We start from the raw sequence: 26736 nt of genomic DNA, 5'->3' as shown, positions 1-26736 counted from the left end.
AGCTTCCGTTTAGAACATGAGGGAGGCCAGAAGAGCCCAGGCACATTCAGAAGACACTGTGGGGCAATTCGTGGTCTTTATGTTGACATGTGGCCTTTATGTTGACCATAATTCACAGGAAATAGTACATCTTGTGAATGCATACAACAGCTTAAGGATATACTTGCTTGACCTTGTGGGTGGGGTTTTTAAAGCTGTGCTTTGAGACTCAAGTCCAGTCATCCTGAGTGACAAGGTGCTACTATAGGGTTATGGGGAGCTGAGGAATAGGACACAAGATTACTATGCATGCCTTCTAGCCAACAGGCAACTTCAGGGTTACCTAAGAAAGCAATGGCTGAGCAATGGTCCAGGTCAAGAGGCCACTGAAATGAAAAGGAATCATTTCCCCTCCATGTCACTCTGGATGAATTGCAACTAAGTGTGCATCTGAAGCCACTTAATATTTAATTATTTGAGTTCAGTGATGTTTTTAGGGAGGAAAGCTTTACAATTGCGCAAAAACAGGATCTGAAGTTTTATGGCCACATAAGTGAACACTTGAGGGATGCGGGTGGCGCTGTGGGTTAAACCACAGAGCCTAGGGTTTGCTGATCAGAAGGTCGGCGGTTCGAATCCCTGCGACGGGGTGAGCTCCCATTGCTTGGTCCCTGCTCCTGCCAACCTAGCAGTTCAAAAGCACATCAAAATGCAAGTAGATAAATAGGTACCGCTCCGGCGGGAAGGTAAATGGCGTTTCCATGCGCTGCTCTGGTTCGCCAGAAGCGGCTTAGTCATGCTGGCCACATGACCCGGAAGCTGTACGCCGGCTCCCTCGGCCAATAAAGCGAGATGAGCACCGCAACCCCAGAGTCGGTCACGACTGGACCCTTAACCTTAAAGTGAGCACTTGACATCTTGAAATATCACTGCAAAGAGTGCAAAGTTCCATTTAGAAGAGGATTCGAAATAAGAGGCATAATGAGGACACTGTCAAATAAAACAGAAAATCGGCTCATTTAAAAATGAAAAGGGATTTATTTCAAAAACTGCCTTCCCTTTTGCGTGCGATCATCTCTATCCATTTCATGTCACAATCGTCCTGGAGTAGTGCTTGCTGCCGACATCAAATAAGCAGTTTGTCTTCCTTTGCTCCAGAACATCACGGAAGACAAGGGGATGCCTCCCAGCAGTTCTCCCATTACAAAACCATGATGTGTCACATCAGCATGCGCACCTTACATCTTCTACTCCACCATGGGACATGGGTGTGAATACATTAAACAAAACAAAATGTACAACAGATAAGCCTTCCTGCTTGGACACTGGCTGTAGACGCACAACAACAGTTGGGATTTCACATAACAACTACATAGATTTGCAAACACCAACGTTGTCAGTTTCTAATTCTGAGGGGGGGAAATGGCTTCCTATCAGCTTATCTGCTTTGCTCTACGTAATGTAACCTGAGAGCTGGGATTAAGTAGTTCCGCAGGCTTCAAGAGCTGCAGAGCGGTGTGATACCCACCCCACCCCAATCGTGCACACAATTCTCTGAAGCTCAGTTCAAAACCAATGTTCTACAAGAATGCTTTGTTGTCCCCGCTTCCAAGGACACAACCTAAAAACTAAGCCTTAGTTCAAACTCTCCACTGATGGGGCTCATGAGTTCAATCTCACACACTGCCTGGCTACACGTATGGCATGCTTTCATGTCTATATCTACATAACTTTATCCCAGATGAGATTCCATATCACAATACACTGCATCCTCAAGATGGGACAATTTAGACCACTTTTGGCAGGATTACCTCACAGTCTCTCAAAGTCATAATTAAAACCGTAATGCAAGGCTGCCCCCCAAAAAGCCCAGAAATTCCTGCAAGATTGTATTAATTCCCCATTCAAAAAAGGGCTACACACACACACACACTTCTCTACAACTTTGGAGGTTCTAAAAAAATAGAACTAAAACAAAATGAACCCAATTCTCTATGATTTTGTACTGCGCTGTCACCATCAATCAGACTTCTGATGCTCAAAGAATCTCATTGGCTGCAACAGTGGTTGAAATGAGCTAGTGCTCACCTAACATGAAATTGCTACAGGACTTTTCTTCATCGCTGCAAAGGCCATATTCATCCCCAGGACTCGACCAAAACAAAAAAAAAAAACCGAAAGCAAAAAAGATGCTATTCCAGGGAGAATGACCCCAAATGGAACACACAGATCTATGAAGTTATGTTGTTTTTTCCAGGAGGATGGTTATTCTGCGTCGGGACTGTATGATGTAGAACCTGATGGTCCCATCCAACCGTCGTCAGTGAGACTTTGTTTAATGGTGACCACGATAAGCCTTTCACAAAGTCTCGATGGGACCGGTTTCTAAAACTGGAAAAGATATAAAACATTAGTGGTGCTACCCCAGACACATATCACTACAGCTCCAAATAATGAACAAACCTCCCTGAGCTGGCATTGTTTCTTGCAATTTATTAGAAATAGAAAATAATTGGACTCAAATGCTAATGCAAAATGAGATTGCAGATTCTAAGGGCTTACAAAAAATAGAAATAAACAAAATAACTGCTCTAACAGCAGGATTGGGGCGAGGAATCTGTGACCCTCCAGATGTTGTTGGACTTCACCTTCCATCAGTCCCAAGCTAGCACAGCCCACAATCAGGAATGATGGGAGTCCAGCATCATCTAGTAGTTCCCTAGTCAAGCTGGAACATCATTATCTCCAGGCTGTAGGTGCAAGAAACAATGCTCCGTAAGCGCCAATTCCTGGTTTCCATCTCTCCCTGGCTACAGTGTGGCTGATAAGAGAGGAAAGCCAATGTACACAAACAGCAAAGTAGGTACTGAACATAGTCCCCAACACCCATGGTGGGAGACAATTTGCAAGGTAGCAAGATGGGCAGTGTTACTGCCTCACCCTTTTGCCTCAATTTAGTCTGTCTCTGCTAAACAAAGATGTACCAAGCTCAGTAAACCCAATCCCTACTCCCCTTCTTTGCCTGACACTGCTGACCTGGGGGACGAGACGAAAAGAGTGAGGAAGCCCTCATTTCACTTCAACTCCTCAACCACCTTCCAAGCAACTACCTCCACAGGGTAAGTAGGGATGGGGGTTGGGCCTGGTTTACCATGCCCATACCATCCCTCCTCCTCAGCCAGCGATGACAGCTTTGGTGGCCTTTGGCACTGACCAATGACTTCAGACATATTGCTAGTTGTACATTTGTAATGGACCAAACGGATGCAGGAATTCATTTATGGTGCCTTTTGGATTTGTCCAAGTGCATGCAGCTGCCACACCAGGTGTTTCGCAGGATTGTGGCCAGTTTGTTAAAAATGTAACTGAGCCCAGGAGGAGGATACTGAGAGGAGAGCAGGGCAGGGATTGATGGGACGGTCTTGTACTCACACTTCTGAGAAGCTCGAGTCAAGAACAACTACTGAGCAGTCTTCACTGATGGACGCCAACAGGGGTGAGCTAGAGGAGAAATGAAAAGTTTATGTTTACACATTTATTTTTTTTAGCTCCAATATGCCAAGCAAAATAAAAATGCATTCACTAGGAAAATTTGACCTTTCCCTAAGTCCTGCAGATGTGAACAAGCATTTCAGGAATTTACAGAGCTGCCAATCAAGAAACAATAATGTCTATTCAGTTCCCTGCCTCTGGCCAGGAAACCAATGCATGTATCTAGAAACTGATATTGCAGATCATACCTATGTGCAGAAAAAGCAAATCCAGTGACGCTTCGGGAGTGCACAGGTGAGCTTAGGGCAGAGTCTGTGTTCTTTGTGTCCACAAGGACAACAGTCCCACTTTCGTCACCTTCAAAACAGTAACAGAGAGCAGCATTATTAGAGAGACACAAACATTTTCTTGCCCCGTCGGGAAAACCAGCATTGATAAATACTCCTTACCCAATACAAAAGTGTCCGTTCTATGTGGATGCCACACCAGAGAGGTAGGGAGGTTACTAAAGGCACTGCAGGCTACACAGGGAAGGAAAAAAAGGGAAATTCTGGTCATTCTTAAAGTTCTCTAAAATAGCTGAGACTGTAAGGGTTGGACTTTAAAGGGTGGGGATAGAAAGGAAAAACAGAAACTGCTCAATATTTATGGAATTATGTAATAGATGTATGTCTGCAAACCATGATTTTGAGCTCTGGCAGTATTCAACCATATAATTCTGCTTGCATAAAAAGTACCACAAGCACAATGAGACTTCCACAACTGTGTCATCCCCAAATCTGCTCAGAGAGTTGGGGGGGGGGGAATCCCAGAACAGACTTAGGGGGCATGCAGAGGGAGAGGGGGACCATTCCAAAGAACTAGAAGAAATCTTTGCAGTGACTAAACCATTTGCTTAGTGCTACACTGAATACAACTCTTAGTCCTAACTATAGTTAGTGTAAACTGGGGATAAAGGGAACTGTGAAAGGAGTGTGAAAACTCTGAGAACATGCCTCAGAAATTAATGGATTTCACTAAGTCAAGTTGTTTTTTTTAAAATTTAAGTAGGTCTATTCTGAGGAAAACTTAGTTGAATGCCACTCAATAAAATTATTATTATTAGAATATTCCTTAATTCACACTTAACTTTCTTCTGGGCAATAAGAACTCTAAATAAAGTATTATTCTTAAACCACAGGAAATGCAGACATAATCTAACGCCCCAAAACATACCAATCCGAGTTGCTGGTTTTGGTGATCTGGTATCCCAGAGTAAAATCCTGCCATCCTAAAAAAGAATGAGATAAAATAAGCCTTAAAAGCAGAATTATCATTGTAGAGGGAAAGTATGGACCACCGTTTCCAACTTAAAAAGGAACTTTTTCAGTTTTGTCAGGCATCTCTCTCTCTCTCTCTCTCTCTCAATACTGTGTAATTCCATTAGCTTTGTGCTCATATTGACAATATCAAAGATATCCAAATCATTTCACCTATAGGCTAAATTTGAATCTACAAAGTTCTAGAAACAAAAGTTGGTTTTACCTCTGCACAGGACAGGAACACGGTGTCTTTTCCAGGGCAGGAGGCCACACATGTCACTGGACTGGAATGAGCTGGCCAAAATTAAACAAAAAGCACACAATATACTACATTAATATGGGATTGTCTAGGTGGTGATTCAAGGCTGGATGCATTGTGAGTAGAAGGCATTACTGCACATGAATGGAAGAGAAAGAGCCATTCGCCCACAGGCAGCATGTTAAAACTGACAACTTTGCTTGAAGGGGGGCGGAAATAAGGCAGGACTAATGGCTAGTGTGTGAACCAAAGAGTCACAATTAGCATCACATGGCTCCCAAAGTAACATCTCAAGAGGCCTTCAGGAGGTTAGAAGGCTAACTTGGAATAATAGACCGCATGAAAAGTGCTAGTGTGTAGCACTCAAGTGCAAAGCCAGTTCCAAAAAATGGGGTTCTGGCTGCTTAGTTGCTGTTGCAAATTTTACTGTGAAACTCTTAGATATATTCTGCTGGAATCACTGGGTTAATTTAGGTGTGGGTTTGTGTTCCTGCAAGAGCAATGACTATATTATACAAATCTCTAGAGAGATCACCTTGCTGCTCCTCCCCAAATTACACTGCCCAAGATTTAAGCTCTGGGAATATGAACTTCTTTAGCCAATTTGATTCACCCTAAAAAAGGCAAAGGAACTAAGTAGTATTAAATGACTCTCCTTCGGTTATCTGTAGAATGGAAAGTGGTCCCGCAAAGATCAATGACTAAACAGCATCAAATCATCCCACACAAGAGGGAGCAAAGTCGTGCCATTTTTTTTTATCAAATACTACCTGCTGAGAAATTGTTTCCAATGACTGTGTTGTTAATCAGATAAGATTATAAGCCTGTCTCTTACATCCTCCCCCCTCCTGCTGTTTTGCTCTCATCTAGCATTCAGCAGTATTGTGATAATTTGGGACACTAACAGCTTGAAAACATACCCATGGAAGCTCTACACTGCATTTGGTCTCTTGAAGCATGTTGGAGAGAACATGCAACATGGATAAGACACACAGAAGCCAAAGTGTTTCCTTCAACACTGTGGAAGGCGGTTGCGGGGGTGTTGAAGAGATTCAGATTGTTCTCTGCTGCTCAGTCATAAAGCTCATTATGTCAGCCACAGGGCTACCCACATTCTCATGCAGCCTGACACCTCGTGGCTATAAAACTGGGGGAATGGTTGGATCACATACAAGAGCTGCTCGGGAGGAAGGGCAGGATAAAGTAATAAAAGTAAAGAAATAAATCAAGCTTAGCACTCACCTCTATAGGTGTTGAGTACTGTTTGTTGAGGGATGTCCCAGATCTTCACACTAGACATAAAATCCCGAGCAGGTTAAAAACTAGAATGGATACTTTTACAGTAAAGCAGAAAAGCAGCACCACAAAGAGATCACCTGAAGTCTTTGCTGCCGCTGACGGCCTGTGTGTTGTTGGCAAGGACACTCACTGTTGTCACAATGTCGTCGTGCTCGTACTTACAGAATTTGTTCACGATCAGAGTTTCATTCTCATCTAGTTCCCAAAGTTCCACGGCACCTAAACAAAATGGGAATCAAAGTCAGTAGCAGAATACCTAATGAAAGCCCTACATACTTAGTAGGTAAGTGGTGGGCTCCATTACTTAACGTTATTGGTAAACCAAAGACGACTTTTTCTACACCAGAAACAAAATCACACCCACTACCAAACTACTTTAGTAGCCCCAACGCAGGGAACTCTGCTTTAAAATGACAGGGTTGGATCCAGGAGTGTCCTTTCAGGCACAAGAAGCAGAAACTTCCATTCATGGGAAAAGAAGAGAAGCAATATTGAGTGCTTTCCATTCCCCCCCACCAGCTCCTCCTATGTTATTCCATTAGTAGATGATTTGCAGGGGGGAAATCAGCAAAAGAGACTCTTCTTCTTCCACTACCAGGCATCAGGAATGGCTGTTCCATGAGTTAATGCTACTCACAAGACCTTAGGATCCAACCCACATATTTTATAGCAATTTGCAATGCACTTTTTATCCTGCAATGACAGTGCTTGTTCCAGGCTTCAGTCTCTTCAAAGATCTCATGTCAAATTATTTGATTGCTACAAAAGAGTGATTGTAGAAAATCCAGGATTTCCAGATGAATGTTCTTTAATGTTCTTGGAAGCAGCCAACCAAGTTACCATGATAAGAATTACAGTCCAAAAGAACTGGAAGACAGTCATAAAGAGACATGTCACTTTTTGGTTTAAAAATTCTCTTTAGCATTGAGAACCACTTCAGAAAGGAAGCATAGCTTCATCCTTATGCGATCTTGGCTGTAATTTATAAGCCACTAAGAGGTTCCAGGAGACACACTTCCCTGATGCTCACCTGAATCCGAAGCTACCAAGATGCCTTTATCAGCAACCCATTTCAGATCTGCTATTCCTGCTTCAGTCTGAACTCCCGCAGAGCAAAAGCCTTCATTAGGAGCTTTAGATGGGTCCTTGAACACCCAAATAGAACCCACCCAGCAACGTCCACTCAAACTGGAAGCTCCCAGGAGCAAAGAACCATCTGGAAAATAAACAGAGTTAAGCTACAATGATATATTGGCAGTATGTGGATCACCTAAATTTAGCATAAAGAGAAATGCTACCACTGATTAATTATTAAATGCCAAAGTTGATCTCGTTGCTATTCAAAACTCCTACATAACACAATCCCTTTGCAAAGGAATCACAATTCACCAGAAAAACAGGCAAGGCCTAACACAACCGAAGATCAAGCTCTGCTCAGAGCCCGTCCTAGAATCTAGACTGTTATGGAAAAACATCTTGACAAAAAAAATCCTATTGACAACATCCAAAAATGTCACTTAATAAACAGCTGAAACAAAGCCTTACCTATTTCTTTTTTAAAAAAAACTGTAACTGAATCTACTAGGGTTTTGGAGGACAGCAGCTGGAACAAATCTGGCATGGTGGAGTAGTGTGAGGTTTCTTCTAGAGTGCACTGAATTGTCATTGAACATCAGTGAACAGGTAAAGCAACAGATAGAAATCCAGATAAAGCTCATTGTACTAAGCTCCTGAACCTGATTTTTCAATAACAGAGCTCAATCCCCTTAAAGAAATGCTCCTCTCAACCTAGAAAGTGTAGCTACTGCTAACACTGACATCGCATCGACGTATAAAGGAAAGAGCCATGCTTCACAGCTCGAGCATAAGCAATGTTCCACTTTCGAAGTGACCCACTGTCTGTAGGTGAGCGTTTTGGGACACAGTTGTAGGAAGACTTTGCAATAAAATACATTTGATGTTGCAGCCTTGCAAAGTCGCATCACTTTCCACCCTGGGTCCACTGCAGACTAGGCACAAAAGGGTTTTAACCGGGGAGGCGTCCCGAACTCCACGCGGGGCCACGAGCGGGGAAAGGAGCCCACAAGGGATGCCCGGCTCCCGCCCAGTGGGGGCCCCGGCTGACGCGGCAACAACGGGGCGGGCGCCGAGCTCAGGGTGCCTGGAGGGCGCGGGTCCCCGGCGCGGCGGGGGCAGCTCGCGACTGGCGCCTACCTGCCCGGTAGTGGGCCCCGTCCAGGTGCCGCTCCATGCAGGCGGGCGCGTTGGCCGGGATGCTCCACTCGGACCCGGCTTCTCCGTCGGCCGGCTGAGCCGGAGCCGCCTTAGCCGGAGCCGCCTTCGCTCCCTCCATGGCCGCAGAGACCCGCGCGGACAAACTTGGAGCGCAACCCACGTGCTCCCAGGACACCCCGTTCCGCCCCCCGCCCCGACAGCTCTCGGCGCCGCTGCTCTCGCGAGAACGCCCGAAGCTTCGTTTCTCCACTCTCTCTCTGTTTCTTCTCCTCCTCCCCAATTTCCGGGTTATGAATGGGTCTCGGACACCTCTGCTGCTCTCGCGATATTTTCTAAGCGGTTCGCCCCGGGAAACCCACAGAGATAGAAAGGGAAGAGTTAACACCCCAGAATTGACCTTTAATTCACCTTCAGCAACTCCGCGGTACCAAAGGGAGAGCACGGCGCGCCACATGTTTCTAAGAACGCTGAAGCTACTCTGCTTCAACGCATAAGAACGCATAAGCTACTCTGCTTCAACACCTGGCGCCTTCCATTTTGAGCTGTTAACGGTAGCTGCACTAGCACGGCGCCGCACCAATCCACTTGCTTTTAAACCCTTCTCGCTTTCTGTAATGTCGGGATAGCAACAGCGAAGAGCCGTCTTCGGCCACGCTCTCAACTGCAATCCTGAAATGTAGGCGGTGGGTAGGTGTGTGTGTCGGGGTGGGGGTGGTAATAGCCAGCGCCTTCCCACCTTCATCTGGTACACAGCGCCAGCTTGGGTGGCATTTATTGATTTGCATGGCTACTCCACTTTTCTTGTGAGGAGATAACGGTGGCGCACATGGCTGTCCCCTTTTTTCCCTGGTTATCCTCACAGCGATCATGCGAGGCTGCCTCAAGGTCAACCCAGTGAGCTTCCTGGCTGAGCGGGTCTCGAATCCGACACTGACCACACACCACAACTGAGCAGAAGTTTGTGTCTGTGTATAATATTTATATTTAAAATATATATCTTTCAGAAAAACAAAAAGAAGCTTTGCATTCGTAAGGTGAGCTGCTGCATTAGCCCCGCCACAGGCAATGCTGCAAATGCGGATTGTCCACCGCTTCCTATCGTTGCCCGTGGGAGGCAATACCCGGAAGTTCAGCCCCTGCAGCAACTTTATACGTCTTAGCTCTAGCGCTCACTCCCTCTCTACCGCCCCCTCCTTTTTGTTCTCGCGCGATTCTCCGCCCCGTCTCCGCGGTGACGCTCGCCGCATTGGTCCTCTCGGCCCAGCTGTTTCGATAGGTCCAGAAAACCACGCGAAAAAGGCGAGACCTCTCGCGAGACCTCCTCCACGGAGGCTGCCATCTTGAGTTCCCTTCGCCGGGAGGGTCACAGGGACGGAAAGGGCGGCGGCAGCAGCAGCCGCGATGTTGTCTCGTTTGGCCGTGCGCGCCCTGGGTAAAGCGGGGGCTGCAGGGCGGGCGGGCGGCCGGGCTGTTGGGTTTCGGGGGGCTGTGCTTTGACTCTCTTGTTCTTGCCTCCCGCAGCCCCGGCTGGTGGCCTGAAGAGCTTGGCGCCCGCTCTGTCCGTGGGGTGAGTTCATGCAGGTGGTGAGGAGGGTGGCCTTGGAATAGGAAGAAGAGGGGGAGGAAGCCGCTGCTTTTCTCCGGGAAAAGCACCGGGAATAAAGAGGAGTTTAGGCTTCTACAGGAGGCCGCAGCGACGCAGGTCGTCGGAAAAACTCGCAGGGATTATGCAGGGTGGGAACGGGAATCCAGGCCATAAGAAGCGGAAAGGTGCAATTCAATGATACTGGTATAACGCAGTGGTGGCGAACCTTTTAGAGACCGACTGCCCATACTGCAAGTTGTGGGCATGTCCCTTAGTGTGTGCGCGCTCTTGCCCAGACACCTGTCGCTTCCCTGCTCCCCTCCATACCTTCCGTGCCACCTGATTGGCGTCCGCAGTGGCATGGGAGGGGGGAATGGCCGCCCACTTCGCCAACCCCCAGCAACGGCCCTATTTTGGTGCTGAGTGCCGCCTTTTGCACGTGTGTCAAAGGTTCGCTAGCACTGGTATAATGTACAATGGATGCTTGGGTTGCGAATGTGATCCCTGCGGGAGGTGTGTTCGCAACCCGCAGCGCCGCATCTGCGAACTCACAGTTCGTGATTTGGTCTTCTGGTTTTGTTTTTTTTAAATAATTTTTTATTAGTTTTCCAACACAAATTAAAAACAAAACAACACACACACATAAATAAACAAAAACATATAAACATGTATAATTTCAAAACCTCTTTTTCATAAACCTTGCTTCTCGGACTTCCCCTTACCTCCCCTTTTCTGCATCCCTGTTTTAAAATTTCTTCAACAACTCTTCATACCAATTAATTAATTACTTATTTTCTTTTTAAGCTTCTTCTCATACTTAATCAATTACAGCTGTAATTCTATATTTTCCTTTCCCTTGATTTGGTGCTTCTGCACATGCACAAAGCGCAATTTAGCACTTTTGCACTAGCGCCGAAACCCGGAAGTAATCCGTTCCAGTACTTCTGGGTTCGGCGCGGTGCACATCCCGAAAATGCACAACCTGAAGCGTCTGTAACCCAAGGTATGACTGTATTGACTCCGAAGGCTGTCATATAGCAAAGTACCTTCAAGGTCTGCAAGGCCCTGAGCACAACCGGGTTGCCATCTGACAAAACTGATAACCTTCTGTAGAGGGGGATTGTCGGTTCTCCAGTGCCAAGATAGAAGTAAGATCTGATTTCTTTTGGTCAGTTTAGGGGAAGCCTCCATCTCCTGAACTGGTAGATCATCCTGAAGTCTGTTGAGTTCTTCTAAAAACCTCGACTAATTAAAATGGAAAGTAATTGGGTTACGTTGCCTCTATAGCTGAAGGAGCTATAGCGTTCAGGCCAGAGTCTTGAGATCCAGCTCTGAGGGGCTTATGGTGGTTCCCTCATTTTGAGAAGTGAAGCTACAGGGAACCAAGCAGTGGGTCTCCTTGGTAGTGGCGCCTGCCCTGTGGAGTGCCCTCCCATCAGATGTCAAGGAATAAACATCTATCTGACTTTCTGACATCTATCTGAAGACATCTAAAAGAAGCACTGTACATCCTTTCATTGTCCTTAATGATTATAGCAATAGTTTATATGTATATATCGTTTTGTTGTGTTCTCATGGTTCTTTTGCAAATAAGCCTTCACATTTCAGCCTTCACTTGCTCACACACATTTCAACTTTTAATTTTATTTCTATAATTTCAGTTACAACACTACTATGAATTTATACATGCAATTCTCATTGACTGTATTTTTCTGCATTTCATTTCCCTTTGATCTCACTTTTTACATTCCCCCCACCCCCAAATAAATTTGTGTCTGTGCGTGCAACTGAGAATACAGTTAAAATGGACTGTAATCTGTGCTTTAAGGTTATAAAGGGCCCTTTAATTTTTTTATCACCAAGTTGCAGCTTGCTTCTACTGTGTAGCAAGCAACTTCTAAAATGAGGAGAATTTTTACAACATGTTATGATTCAGTGTGAGGCACACATAGTGCTCTCCCTTCACTGGGATACCAAACTTCAAGGGACTGTCTTGTTTAGGCACATTGGAAACATGCTTTTCTTGTTAAAAGTGGTTTGTTTTGGTGTTGCTATCTTTGTTCTTGAATTTTAGCCCTTCCCGTCTCTCTGATTGCTTTTTCTCCCCCACAATTTTTAGTCTGCTATTAAGTTATGCTTGCATAAGATGATAGCATAACTATAATAGGGAGATTAATTTTATGCATGATTTTGGAGAATTTGGAGCCTTTTCCAAGTGCTACAGCTTGCACGGTTTATGGATGTGACAGTGATGCTTTGGAATTCCTAGGGAGACATACATTGTCACTACTGTATATAACTTATAATGCCTGGTGAAGACCTGAATCCTTAAATATGCCTTTGGAGAAAGCTCAATTGAGAAATCTGTTTTGTTTACTGATTCTTTTATTATAATATTTGATAATGTTCTTTCACATTGGATTGATTTGTAACTCAAAGCTGCTAACAGCTTAGAGCTCCTTAATGAAGGTAAGATAGGATAGATTAAAAAAAATAAAAATAAAACAGATATTACTGAATATCCTGAAGCTATTGATTTCTATTTAGCCACAAGTATAACCTTTTTTGGGGAAGGATTTGGAAATATGGAATCATTTTCTTCATTGCAGGGCAGTGCAAATATTCAGACCACTTCACACAAGTCAGCAACACTTGGCTCCTGTGCCACCTCTTCCAGAGACAGGAGGAAAAGTCCGCCATGGAATATTCCCTGAAGAAATTTTCCAATTCTTATACCCTAAAACAGGAGTCACAGGTTAGCATGCCTGCATGAGTAAACTCTTTGTGAAAGCCAGCTCTTAGTAAGAAACGTATATTTAAAAAATATTATTTAATATATTTATATCCAATTTTTGAACTGAAGTCCACAAAGCACTTAACAGAGAAGGTGTCTCTGCTAATGATGAGGTTACACATTATCTTCTGAAGTATATTGTGTTGATAACAACTTACAGCCAGCATAAGGAAAAGTACCTCAGAATAGATGTGTGCCTTTAGAAATTTGCGTTGCATTTCCTATTTCAACTAAAATGGTCTGTGTTTATCACTCATTTTGTCTTTATTTTGAGCAATAAATGTAATCTCTGTTTAGAACAGTGGTTGTCACAGATATGGCTGACATTCCAAAAGGGAGCTGTAGTACAAGTTTATCTCTCCTTCCTTCCCTTATCTTTCTCTAAAAAAGGAGAGTGTGTGTTAAAAGGTGGTAATGCAAGTATCATAAATTTAAATTAGTTATTAGATTGTAATGTGGTTTTGAAAGAAGTAGCACCTCTGGTAACTTAGTTAGGGCTTTTGTTTTCTTGTTTGTGTGTCACAGTTCAAGGGCAACTGAGTTCTTTCCCCTGACAGATCTCATGTTCAGGGAGGGTAGCATATTCAATATTAAGGCAAATTTCTTTTATACTGAATGTCTCCATCGTCTTGTGTAATGGTATTGATTTGCTTGCTTTTAGGCCCCTATATGCTTGGGACTGGGCTTCTGCTCTATATGCTCTCTAAGGAACTTTACGTAGTTAACCATGAAACAATAGCTGGAGGTGTTATGGTGGGAATTCTCATCTACATAATTAAGAAGTACGGTCCAGATGTAGCAGCTATTGCTGACAAACTCAATGAGGTAAGACAGCACATTTATTGCTACTCAGTAAAAGAGTTCACATGTTAAAATTAATTTTTTAAAAAGGATACAGCTCAGCATTCTATATATAGGATGCTGTCAGTCAAAATGTGAGTCATGTCTTTTCCTTGTAAATAATGTGATCAACTAAGGAGTAGCTTCCAGTTCAGCACCCTACCATCCCTCCACCATGCAGTCCTATGCCTCTTTACTGAAAGGTAAGCCCTACTGATTTCCATGTGGCTTGCTCTCACTATGCATAGGAGTTCAGTTTTAGCCTCACCCCTGATGTGCTATGGTAATAACCACAATAATAATCATATGCAGTCTCAAGACATCCAGAGAGATTGAGTTTTCTAATGTTCAGTACAATGATAACTTGGTTCTCGAAATTAATCCGTTCTGGGAGTCTATTCAACTCCCGAAACTATTTGAAAACCAAGCTTCCTGCATTTAAGCGGAAGCCACACCGGACGTTCAGCTTCCAAAAAACGTTCGCAAACTGGAACACTTCTGGGTTTGCAGCATTCGGGAGCTGATTTGTTCAACAACTAAGCTGTTTAAGAACCAAGGTACCACTGTATAAGTACCTCCCAAATGAGTTAGCTAGTCGGTTTTCATGCTGTTACTAGGCATACTGTCCAAACTTAGCATTCAGTGATTACAAATTAACTGAATTAGAATGAGGTCATTTTAGAAGAGATTGGGCAGGTCTCAATGTATTATTTTTTTTTCCTATGCAAATGGGAAAGAGGGTATACTACACTTAAAAATACCTCTCTGGAGTAGAATTGCATGTGCTTGCTTATTTATTTATTTCATTTATGCCACACCTTTTTCTCCAAAGAGCTCCAGGTGGGATACATTTCATCCTCATTTCATGCCCACAACAATCCGTAAGGCACGTTAGGCTGAGAGGCAGTGAATGATTGGCCCAAAGTGAGCTTCAAGGCCAAGTGGGGATTTGAACCCTGGTCTCACAGGTCATAGTCCAGCACTCTAACCACTACACCCCGTCTTGTATCCTGCTAATATTCAGTATAATTGTTACTGTCATAACAATTACACAATGGCTTTTTTTCAACATCGCATCAAGGGAAAAGTGCATGATGTGAGTGCAAAACTGGATTTCTCTGAAGGTCAAACTAGCTTGTTTTTTATTTCAGGATGCTATAGCACAAGCAACAGCCGTGAAAAATGACATGATAGCTGAACACACTACGGCTATTGAAGAGGAGAAGAAAGAGCAGTGGAGGGTGGAGGGTCGTCACTATCTCTTTGATACCAAGCGGGTACAGTATTAAAATAAATACACAGTGTGCGAGATCCAGGGTACCATTGGCACAAGTCTGAGAGTTGACATTGTTGCACAAGTTTAGTTGTCCGTGAGGATGATGATGATAATAATAATAATAATAATAATAATAATAATAGAAAATTTGCCATGGATTACATCAGTCACTAATGCAAGCCATTCTTTGAATATGGCTGCTGCAGTATAGCAATAATTAGGCTCCTACTAGTGGCATGGGTGTTGTGTGTTGGTTGTCACCCATTGTTATTGAAGAAGTAGTTCCTGTACAATGTTTAAATGGCAAACTTTTAAAAAATGTAATAGCAGCTTTAACATGCCTCTGATGCTTTGCTTTGCTTCACTACTGTCAGTCATAGAATTGTAGAGTTGCAGGGGGACCCAAGGGTCATCAAGTCCAACCCCCTGCAATGCAGGAAAATCAGCTAAAGCATCCATGACAGGTCGCCACCCAACCTCTGCTTAAAAGCCCCCAAGGAAGGGGAGTCCACCACATTTTGTGGGAGTCTGTTCCACTGTCAAACAGCTGTTGCTGTCATCAAGTTCTTCCTGATGTTTAGTTGGAATCTCCTTTCTTGAAGCCATTGGTTTGGGTCCTACCCTCTGCAGCAGGAGAAAACTAGCTTGCTCCATCCTATGATAGCAGTTCTGGAGTTTTGAACAGAAATATTCTAAGTGCCTTTAAAATATATCTCTGCCTAATATGAAAAAGAGATGCCAATTGCGGTATCACTAGAAATTTGTAATAATTTGTTCAACTAAATTAGCTATAACATATGCTATTAACATCAGGATATCATGATGATGAGATTTATGATTAAAACATTTAGTGCTGTCAACAAAAAAATGGAATTTCAACCTTTGTGAATCAGGATCAGTGACTTGTGCTGGCAATCCTATGCACAATCATAAGGGAGCAAGTTCCATTGAATATAATGGGACTTACTTCTGTGTGGAGAAACCTGTCTCATTTAGTTAGTTAAAAACTACATATTTCAGTAGAAAACTAAGTGACTTAAATCTTCAAACAAAAAGGAATGTATGAAATCAAATATAAATTACACATTCATGTTTATAGGATAACACTCCAGTCAGAATTAAATTATTGTTTGAAAATGTATTAGAGAAAATTGATGGTGATGCACCTTTTAATCCCCTACCCTAAATCAGTATTTCCAGATACAACATGCTTTTTATTTTGCAATTTTAGGTAGCTTAGGGTTTCGAAGATGAAGTACTGTCCATGTACTGTGGTTAAGGAATAATTCAAAAATACCTATTTGGGGATTCATTGATAAGAAACATTATTAGTACAAAAAGCTGGAAAACATTTAAGACATGTATTTCCTTGCTGTTTGTGGAACTGGATCTTAAATAATGTCAGACAGTTGTGCTCTAAACTGAAGAATCATACAAAAATTCAAATATAAGTGGTACCAGACTCTATATATAACTAGAGGCTATTGGGGAAAATATATCACATAGAGTTAAAGGCATGCTGGTATAGTATATTCCACTTGGTCCTATTACCGTATAGTAACAGGCTGGCTATATGGTCTTGTGGGAAAAACTTTCTGTGGAACTTTCCTTGTGTTAAGTGTTAAAAAAATAAGTATTGTATGTTATAAACAAGATGGAAAAAGCTAGTGGTTAAGGTCTAAATTTACTAACTATATGTGTATTTGTAGGATGCAGATAAGAGGTATTTTCTAAACCGTTCTTCACGTATGTTTTTTGTTGATTTATATCTCTAAATTATTTAAATGGAAGAAATACAAGATTTTGTGCACATACCGCATGTTCATTTTGCAGATATACTGTAGTGTGCCCACAATTGAAAAGTGGTTTCATTTCTTCCTTTTCTAGAATAATGTTGCTATAATCCTTGAGACAAACTACAGAGAGAGGCTGTTTACTGTATACACAGAAGTGAAGAAGCGGCTGGATTATCATGTGGCAATACAGCATCTCAAGCGGAATATGGAACAAAATCACATGATCAACTGGGTTGAGCAAAACGTTAGGCAGAGTATTACAGCCCAACAGGTACTTGGAGCAGGCTTCTCTATAGGTTTCCCCTTGCAGTTACCTCCACAGTACAAAATAAGTTTGTGCCTAACTTACTGGAGGGTTTGTGTGTCCCTATGATATGATTAATGTTTAAGATGCTGCACATCTGTTTTTTCAGAGTTTCCATTGGAAGAGATTGCAAGAGCAGTGTCTTGGGGCACTGGTGTAGAGGAGCCGGGAATTTGTTGGAACTTAGCCAAATAATTGCCAAGCACTTGAATGGGAGATGTAAAGACTAATCTCAGTGTCTGCCTGTTCCCTAAAGGAAAGGGACAGAGGCGAATCTTGTTCCTCGATAACAGTCTATGTGAGACTTGTACCAATCATAGGATTGGTAGCTTTTTTGGACTAGGGAGGATTGGGTGTGCATTCAGATCTTGTCAAACATCGGGGTTGGTCCTTAATTTATTTTTTGCCTTTATGGGCCCTAAAGCATTATTTTAAAAACGTGTGGCTGTGCTCTCACCCTTTTTTGTGTGATATTATTTCTAGCCTAAGTAGGTGCCTGGGTCTCAAGCTTTTTATTCCTGCACAATTTTAATCTTGATTCTAAGGATGGACTAAATACTGAGTTATGAAATAATCAGTTAGGTATAGCATATCGTTTCAGTGTGGTATGATTTCAAATAAAATTGCTCATGTCATTCTCCATGAAGCTTTTTTCCTTCCCATTTTCTTACAGCATTCATTTGTTTCTGTATTGCAGGAGAAGGAGAGCATTGCTAAGTGCATCTTGGACCTGAAGGCATTGTCAAAGTCTGCACAGGCAACTGTTTAAACACAATTATGACCTCTCAAACCACATGATGGCAAATCTTAATTAAAGCATATATACCTTTTTGTTGGGCTTTCTCTCTGATAGCTTCGGAGTTAAATTTATTTAGGGTATTCCATTAACTCCAGTTTACTCTCACATAGAAATAATCAGGAAAGTGTATATAAATTGAGCAACTAATGGGAAGAGGTAGAATGAATGAAACTATGTTTTGCCTTGTGTCACTCTGCAACCCTTACTTGTTTTAAGTAGCAGGTAGAAAAAGACAAGCTGAACTTTTCATTTTGAATTAACAATGCAAACACTTTTTGATTTTTTAAAAAACAACCCTCTATTTCCTCCTCCCTTGCTCTTACAAGCATCTTCCCCATCCCTCGTATCTTCCCAACTTCTGTATCCCTCCCTATATTCCACCTATACTAGGGTTTCATATCTTGAAGAGCAAAAAAAGAGGACAGCCTGAGCTGCTGCCAGCCCAAGCCAGGGAAACAGGCCTGCGGGGCTGCCCCCACTCGCGCATGCCTCTTTCCGCAGCTTGGGCTGGCAGCAGCTGTGGCCTGCAGAGCTGCCCAAGCTGCCGCCCCCCCCCCCCCGAAAAAAACTCCATACCCAGACATCTCCTTTAAAATGTAGAAATCCACCCAGATGGGTATGTTGGCCCCCCAAAAGAGGACATGTCTGGGATTTCCTGGACATATGGCAACCCTAACCTATACCCAATTTCCCTTAGTGCAGCATTCATTTCTATGATTAGTGAAAAACCTGTATTTTCACTACCTATTGCCTTAAACGCATCTCATCTATGCACAACCCTCTGGTTATGATGGAGCAATGCAAACAATCTTGCACTTAAACATTGTTGTAGACTTATTCCACGCTGAATGTAGTTCTTCTGATTTGTGCTCTTCGAATGAACTTGCTAGTTTTAACATTAATTTCCTAAAGATCTCTTTATGTCCACGAAGAAGTGCCATGTGATTATTGGTAAAGAGGTCTTTATTCTATGAAGGCACAACAATGGCCTTTCTTACGTACAGGAGGACACCTGTGGGGTAAGGCTTACTCCGATAATCTTCTGTAGCTTGCAGTAGCTCATGCAGATGTTTCCTTGTTACCCCACTGAGAAGATCAACCACATTCTGAAGATTAACCACATTCTGATCTGCTCCCTTGTGAGCATCAGCATATTATCATGAAGCTGTAATCTGATAGCATCCCAATCAGTTTTATGTAAGTTTAGAACATGTATGCTGTCATCATCCCCTATGATAAACTTCTCAATTTTGCTCGTATGTTAGTACACATATGAAGGAAAGTGATTATGTAAACTGCTGTTGGTATTCTTCATGATTGCATAAAATATTTTCCTTTAGAAATCCTTAGAAGGTTCAGATTGGTGAGGATCACACCCAACATCAACATGTGCACACATTCTGCATCTAGGAAGAGTAGGCCCCTCTCAGATCTGCTATCTTGGTGGTCTGTGATCAGAACTACTTTTGCCCCAGGGTCTCAGTACATTCTCAATCAACTCAGTTACCTATAATTAAAGCCATTGGCTATGAGAAATTTGCTTGGACGGTCTTCCTTGTGGGGTGGAATTGTCTCAGATTTATGTTCTCTCCCTGTTGAAAGTGTTTGGGTGAAGTTTAATACGCATTTGGGTGAAGTTTATACAAATCATCAATCTTTATTAGGGTCCAGAGACCCAACAAATCGTTACAAAGCAATACACAATTCATACAGCCTACTTCCAGGTTAAACAAGCATTTTGTTCAGAATATAGGCATCATTGGTTCTTGCAACCACCGATAAAAACTTTGCCACTGCTAGTGTTCTAGCATTTTTCCGGTCTTCCAATAAGAACCTGACATAGTGAGCCTCTGATTTTCCCGGGGAAGGTACCAGCAAGTGTAGTATCAGTTCAGCTTGCTCATATTTTGCACAATGCAACAAAATACGTTTTATGGAATCAATGTCTTGAGCACACGGGCAAAGTCTGTCCTCGTAGTGATTGTGTCAGGTATTTCACTCAGAAAAGTGATCGTGTCAGGTATTTCACTCAGAAAATTTCTGCACATAGCAACATCTTCTGACACATCATGTACCACTAAGTTCACAGCACGTTTTAGACAGCCAACATACAGTACTCATGGCTGTGCCTACCTTTACAAAAGCCTGCTTTCCACTGAGACATTCAGCAACATTTGATGCTTCATCATAGCATTGGCTATGACGCCTGTCAATAGAGATCAAAGCAGCAGAGTACATCTTTCAAAACAGAAGAGTTTTAGCAGTGATGGTATCATTTTAATAAAATAAAAGAATTTTAAGGATTTAATCAGGAAAGTTCACATGGATACAATATTATTTGAATAAAGTATTTAAGACATAAGAAATGAGGGTTTGGGGAACAAATAACACAAACAGATTTGTTGGAATGTAATATTAAAGTGCTGTCCAAAATGTATAAGATACTATTGGATTGGACAACAGGATGAGCAAGTAAAATCTTCAATGATACATTGGGCAATAGATATTGGATACAATATATATGGAAATATGGGAATGATTGTGGAATACGGATATAAAATTTACAGCATGCTATGGTTTAAGAGAAAACTATGAAAATGTTATATAAAAAAGGTAAAGGGACCCCTGACCATTAGTTCCAGTCGAGGCCGACTCTGGGGCTGTGGCGCTCAATACCGAGTAAACTGGCAAAAATGTATAAATCAAAATCAAGTAAGTGTTGGAAATGTAAAGAGAAAGAAGGTACTTTCTAGCATATGTGGTGGTCTTTGCAGTAAGGTTAAAGTTTACTGGGAAATGATATGTAATGAATTGAAAAATACGTTTAAAATAACATTTGTGTAAAAAAAAAACCCAAAAGCTTTCCTCCTGGGAATTCTAGGGGTAGAACTACCTAAAGAATATAGGAATTTATTCATGTATGCGACTACAGTGGCAAGAATGTTATTTGCCCAAAATAAGAAGTCCCGACGAAAGAAGATTAGATACAAAAACTCATGGACTATGTAGAAATGGTGAAACCTACTGGAAAAATAAGAAATTAAGACAAACTTTATAAAAGATTGGAAATGGTTTATTGAATATGTACATTTGACACACTGTGTCAATACTGGCACATCTTTGATGGCTTCTTGTTCGGCCAAAATGTATATGTAGAACCAGAACACAGCAGATGTGGGTTGACAGAACCTCAGACTGCCAGCTGTTTTACTAGATGCTACAGCATTGAACAGCAGGCATTAACAAGGGGTAGAGTTTGTTTCTGAAAACTTCTCTTGACTGCTGCAGACCAAAACAACTGTTACATAAAGTCTTGGGAAGCAATAGATCCCCTGTCAGTAACTTTACAGTATTGTATCATAGGGCAGAAGACATAAAGCTAGACAAGGCCAATGGTCTTCATCTGCATGAGGCAGCTATGAGTGTTCAGATGTAGTTGCACTGGGCGATGTAGCATCTTCTGGATCCTTGTGCACGATATAGGTTCTTAAAATCTGGATGCAAGTTTCCCGGAACTTCTTTATTCTGAACGTGTAGACGATGGGATTCATGACCGAGTTGGAATGCGTGAGAAGGATGCCCATGTATGTGACATGCTGTGGGATCGATCTTTGGCCCAAGTGCTCGATGCAGTTCAGAATGCACAGTGGCAGCCAACAAACAGCAAATAAGAAGAGGACCAGGGCCAATGACTTGGCTGTTCTGAACTCCTGCCTATAAAATGACCTTTGCCCGTTGACATTCATTGAACAGGGCTGCAGCTTTGTGCGGATGAGGCAGAAGATCTTTGCATAAAGGATGCACATGACAATCAGTGGGATGAGGGTTCCGGCAGAGAAGCTCAAGTAGACCATGTATTCCATTTTTATCACATTTGTGAAGGTACAGTTAATGAAATCAGAGTTTTCTGGTCTTGGTTCTGCCCATCCAAACGGAACAAATCCCACCAGCAGCGACAAGAGCCAGATTGCTGCCAGAGCCCCACGGATTTTTTTCCGACTGCTTTGCATCCTATACCTGTTTTGAGGAGAGAAAAACAAACTCGCATCAAATGTGCAAGAGATTCTAATGTTGGTAGTCTTATTTCCTGATAGCGCCCCCCTTTTTGCTTTAATTGTGCCATTTTTCTTTTGTTTCCTTTTTATTGTTACTGGGGTTTTTTAAGGGCAAGCTGTACAAAATGTGAGACTATCTGGCTGAATTTATTGACAGCATTTTGCTGATCTGGAGCATTTTGCATATACTAACTTGGTTTTCAATAAATACCAATACAGTGGTACCTCCGGTTATGAACTTAATTCGTTCCAGAGGTCCTTTCTTAAACCAAAACCGTTCTTAACATGAGTCGCGCTTTCACCAATGAGGCCTCCCGCTGCTGCCACACCGCTGGCACGTGACTTCCACTCGCATTCTGGGGCAAAGTTCGCAACAAGGGGCATCTACTTCCAAGTTAGAGGAGCTCATTACCCAAAGCATTCGTGAGGAGGACGGTACATAACACCAGGTTCCACTGTACTTAACAACAGCAACAAAAATGCAACAGATACTTTAAAGTGGCTATGTTTAAACTGTGATATGGACTGTGGCTTTATCAGAGAGACCAATAGAAAGCCATTTTAGTGAAGAGGAGGATATTGATCTTGCATTGTGTCATCCCAAAGCAGAACTACAGTGGTACCTTTGTTCTCAAAATTAGTCGGTTCTGGAAGTCCGTTCCAAAACCAAGGCGGGCTTTCCCATAGAAAGTAATGCAAAATGGATTAATTCATTTCAGACTTTTAAAAACAACCCCTAAAACAGAATTTTAACATGAATTTTACTGTCTAACAAGACCATTGATCCATAAAATGAAAGCAATAAACAATGTTCTGCAGTCATACAATCAATCAGTAGCTGAACTGGGTTCCACAGAGTCAGTCTCTCTCTCTCTCTCTCTCTCTCTCTCTCTCTCTCTCTCTCTCACACACACACACACACACACACACACACACAGCTGCAAAAACAAAAACGCAAAATAAATAGCAAAAACAGACAGACCTCAGTGTAACACTCAAAACGGAGGTGTGGCACTCAAATCAGAAGCATAACACTCAAAACAGCATGTTTGGCTTCTGAAAAAAAGTCCAAGTTGTTGAGTACTAAGGTGTTTGAGAACCAAGGTACCACTGTATTGAGAGAAGATCTTAGCCATGGGAAGATTCCTTCCACACAGGAAGATTTCAGACCACTTTATTATTATTATTCTATTTTACTTGTTTATTAAATTTATATCCTCCCCTTCTGCCAAGGCGCCTTCTATTACTCAGGAGTGTCTTTTCTCTTCTGGCTCACTCACTGCTTTTACACAATGACAATGCCCGTTATAAACAATGAAGTGGTCTACTTCAGGGGTGGCAAAAAGAGGATGAGGAGGAGGAGGAGGCAAATAGGTAGGTGTGTGATAAAACCTAGGCACAGGTAGGAAGCTGCCCTACACTGAGTTAGACCATTGGTCCATCTAGCTCAGTATTTACAAGATTTGTAAAGGCACTGATGGTTGAAGTAGCATTCCCAATTCCATTACAGTGGTACCTTTGGTTACAAACAGAATCCGTTCCGGAGGTCCATACATAACCAGAAACCGCTCATAACATGAGGTGCCATTAGCTGCGTGCGCCTCCGGCATGCAATTTCCGCTCTCATCCCAGGACAAAGTTTGCAACTGGGAGCGGCTACTTCCAGGTTACTGGAGCTCATAACCCATGCCGTGCTCAACCAGAGGCGTTTGCAACCAGAGGTACCACTGTATAGGAATCTACCAGGATTCCTTCCAGCCTTGTAATAAAAAAAGCAGCTTGCTTCCTTCCTGCTCCTGGATATCTTAGGGGTCGAAGCAGACTAAACATTGAATACATTTCTAGGCGTAGGGCATCAAAACCATAGTGGTAACATGTCAATAGTCAAGTCAAATGCTGATTAATTTTTTTCTAAATATTTCTTTTCTGAATGAGGGTCTTCTCGGTAGTGGCGCCCACCCTGTGGAATGCCCTCCCATCAGATGTCATAGGAATAAATAACTCTGGCTTTTAGAAGACATCTGAAGGCAGCCTGGTTTAGGGAAGTTTTTAATATTTGATGAATTATTATATTTTAATATTTTTCTGGCCAGATGGGTAGGGTATAAATTATTATTATTATTATTATTATTATTATTATTATTATTATTATTATTAAAGAGCCAGGGGGAGCTGATCAGAGAATCTTACTGTTGGTTGCAGAAATTATTGAAAGGAACTAAGAGTGAATAACAGCTTAAAACAACTGACTGGCTTGAAGAGGACTGAAAAATATTGGCATTAATGGAAAAGCTGGCACAGAGAAGTTCTGGACCAAAGGGTTGTCGCTCAGTGGCAGGAAATCTGCATGCAGGGGTCTCAGGTTCAATCTGGCATCTCCAGAGAGAAAGAGGCCCACCTGAAAACCTGGACAGCTGCTGCCGGTCAGTGAAGACAGTGCTGAACTAGATAACCAATTGTCTGACTCAGTATAAAGCAACTTCCTCTGTTTCAAATGCTTTACCAGGAAATTGGATAAAGATTCTTTGGAATTATTACTTAAACTGGAAACTAACCAGAATCCTATCCTTTATAGAACTATTGGAATGCTGAATATATTTGTCTTCATATAAATAATTGTGGAGGGCTGTACATCTGAATGTAACCATTAATCTCTATTGGAAGTGATGGATTTTTTAAATATATTTTTAAACAACCCAAAGGAATTGCATATTCTGTCTGAGCACGACTGAGTTATTCCAATGCAGCCATGCATGCTATGCATCATATTTCTCATGCCTTCTTTATTTTTAGAAATTTTCTGAATGGTACAATTGCAAATGTTTGCATCACTGTTTGCTTAAACCCTCAGGCTACACTATGCTTTGCATGGTATATTAAACAAAATGCATAAGCTTTCTATCATATGGGGAACAGCAAAACAGAAATGAAAGTTATGGCACCCTTTTGAACAAGATTCTTATATCGGCAACAGTATTCATATTTAATTTAAAGCCAAGCTGAAGAGTTAAAAACTATGCTCCTTCAAAAGAGTTCTAAAATCACCTCTGTATGTTGATTTTAGAACTGTTTTGAAGGAGCATAGGGTCAAGAACTTAATTTGTTCTGGAGGTCTGTTTTTAACCTGAAACTGCTCTTAACCTGAAGCACCACTTTAGCTAATGGGGCCTCCTGCTGCCGCCGTGCCGCCGTCATGTGATTTCTGTTCTCATCCTGAAGTAAAGTTCTTAACCCGAAGTACTATTTCTGAGTTAGCGGAGTCTGTAACCTGAAGCGTCTGTAACCTGAAGCGTCTGTAACCGGAGGTACCACTGTATATATGTTTAACCCAGCTGAAAAATCAGCAGTCATCCATGAAAAGCAGGTGGAACACAAAAGGCAAACCAGGGGGAAGGCCAGCAGCTCAGTGGAAATGCTTCTACTTTCCACACACCAGGTGCCAGATTCGATACACAGCATCTTCAAGTTGGGCTGGCAGAGAACCCAAGTCTGAAACTCTGGTGAGCCACGGCCAGTCAGTGCAAGCAATACTGAGACCAACAATCTGATTCAGTGTAAGGCAACTTCCATTAGTCCTTAAAATCTCTTGCTTCTATATCACCCAAGCATTTAAACAGTACAGTAATGTGCAAACCACTCCCAAGAAAAAAGTCGCTGACAAAGTAGAACTCACCGAGTAAGCAGCCGTAATCTCAGATATCTGTCGATCGCTATGGCGAGCAAGGACAGGATGGAGGCCTGAGTAAAAATCATGAGTTGACAACACATGAAAAGACAGGCATAATAGTGGATCTCGATTTTTAAACTGATTACGATGGCCAGTGGCATGACGAGCCCAACACCAATATCGGCCAAGGCCAGCGAGATAACAAAGTAGAAGGTGGTCTTCTGAAAGGCTGGGTTTAGCTTCACGACCCAAATGACCAGAACATTGCCCAGGATAGCCAGCACTGCAATCACAGCCTCGAAGGCAAAGTAAACTCCTTGCACAGCCTCAGGCATCTCGGGAACCAAGATGTTTTCCCCTCGAGGTGAAGAGAGTCCAGGATGAATAGGTGGGAGTCTTCTTCTGAAGCACAGCCAAAATAATTCCGACAGCTGGCTGCAGTTGCAGTTTCATGAGGGAGCAGCAGCAGAGCACCCCATAGCATTGTTTACTGTTAGAAATGACTCAAAACCACTTGCCACATTTGTCCGCAGATAAGCACTTTCTAATTCTTAGGAACTGAATCTTTGAAAAGGAAGTTACACTTTGCTTTCGGACTCCTATCTCCTCTGTGGTCTCGAAGGCTTGGCATGGCTAAAGGATGGCAGCGATGGCCTTATTTTATTCTGTTTTCCTCATATATTTTTTTAAATAACATAGAGATACAAATGTAAACATCAACATATAGAAACTTTCAAGCACACTGCATAGCAAAGGTCTCCACTGAACAGTGGCGGAGCGTGGGTTGTCAGCACCCGGGGCAAGGCAAGTAATTTGTGCCCCCCAACCCATGGATTTGCGCCCCCTAACCCGTGGATTTGTGCCCCCTAACCCTAACCCCCAGATGTTGCGCCCGGTGCGGCCGGCCCTGCCTGCACCCCCCACGCTACGCCACTGCCGCTGAAGCTCTAGTCAAACTTGCCAATCTCATTTCCGCCCTGGCTTACCTATGTTAGCTATGGAGGATGCAATGTCTGTTTCCTATTGCGTTTCCTCCATTACCTGTTGGGGCAGAT

General features: G+C 42.5%; 3 protein-coding genes across 3 annotated transcripts; 1 reads left to right on the top strand and 2 right to left on the bottom strand.

Annotated features, from left to right (window-relative positions):
- Nucleotides 1-997: 997 nt before the first annotated feature.
- WDR77 (WD repeat domain 77) lies at nucleotides 998-8772 on the bottom strand. The gene is made up of 10 exons (XM_081916250.1): nucleotides 8545-8772; nucleotides 7361-7546; nucleotides 6408-6549; nucleotides 6274-6323; nucleotides 4996-5066; nucleotides 4687-4741; nucleotides 3921-3992; nucleotides 3720-3828; nucleotides 3412-3480; nucleotides 998-2370 (listed from the first exon to the last, which is right to left on the bottom strand). The coding sequence occupies exons 1-10, from the start codon at nucleotides 8681-8683 to the stop codon at nucleotides 2211-2213; spliced, it is 1053 nt and encodes a 350-aa protein (XP_081772376.1). The 5' UTR covers nucleotides 8684-8772; the 3' UTR covers nucleotides 998-2210.
- Nucleotides 8773-9846: 1074 nt separating this feature from the next.
- ATP5PB (ATP synthase peripheral stalk-membrane subunit b) lies at nucleotides 9847-17991 on the top strand. Its single transcript, XM_081916454.1, has 7 exons — nucleotides 9847-9997; nucleotides 10087-10132; nucleotides 12760-12905; nucleotides 13606-13769; nucleotides 14936-15061; nucleotides 16948-17127; nucleotides 17858-17991. The coding sequence occupies exons 1-7, from the start codon at nucleotides 9967-9969 to the stop codon at nucleotides 17927-17929; spliced, it is 765 nt and encodes a 254-aa protein (XP_081772580.1). The 5' UTR covers nucleotides 9847-9966; the 3' UTR covers nucleotides 17930-17991.
- Nucleotides 17992-19058: 1067 nt separating this feature from the next.
- LOC309372647 (adenosine receptor A3-like) lies at nucleotides 19059-26173 on the bottom strand. Its single transcript, XM_081916449.1, has 3 exons — nucleotides 25688-26173; nucleotides 19794-21976; nucleotides 19059-19551 (listed from the first exon to the last, which is right to left on the bottom strand). Exons 1-2 carry the CDS (start codon nucleotides 26014-26016, stop codon nucleotides 21376-21378), a joined length of 930 nt encoding a protein of 309 aa, XP_081772575.1. The 5' UTR covers nucleotides 26017-26173; the 3' UTR covers nucleotides 19059-19551; nucleotides 19794-21375.
- Nucleotides 26174-26736: the final 563 nt, after the last annotated feature.

This window comes from Podarcis melisellensis (assembly GCF_964234715.1).
Source record: "Podarcis melisellensis genome assembly, chromosome: 6".
Taxonomy (NCBI): Eukaryota; Metazoa; Chordata; class Lepidosauria; order Squamata; family Lacertidae; genus Podarcis; species Podarcis melisellensis.
Note: the sequence above shows the minus strand (reverse complement) of the source record. Positions and strands in the feature narration are given on the sequence as shown.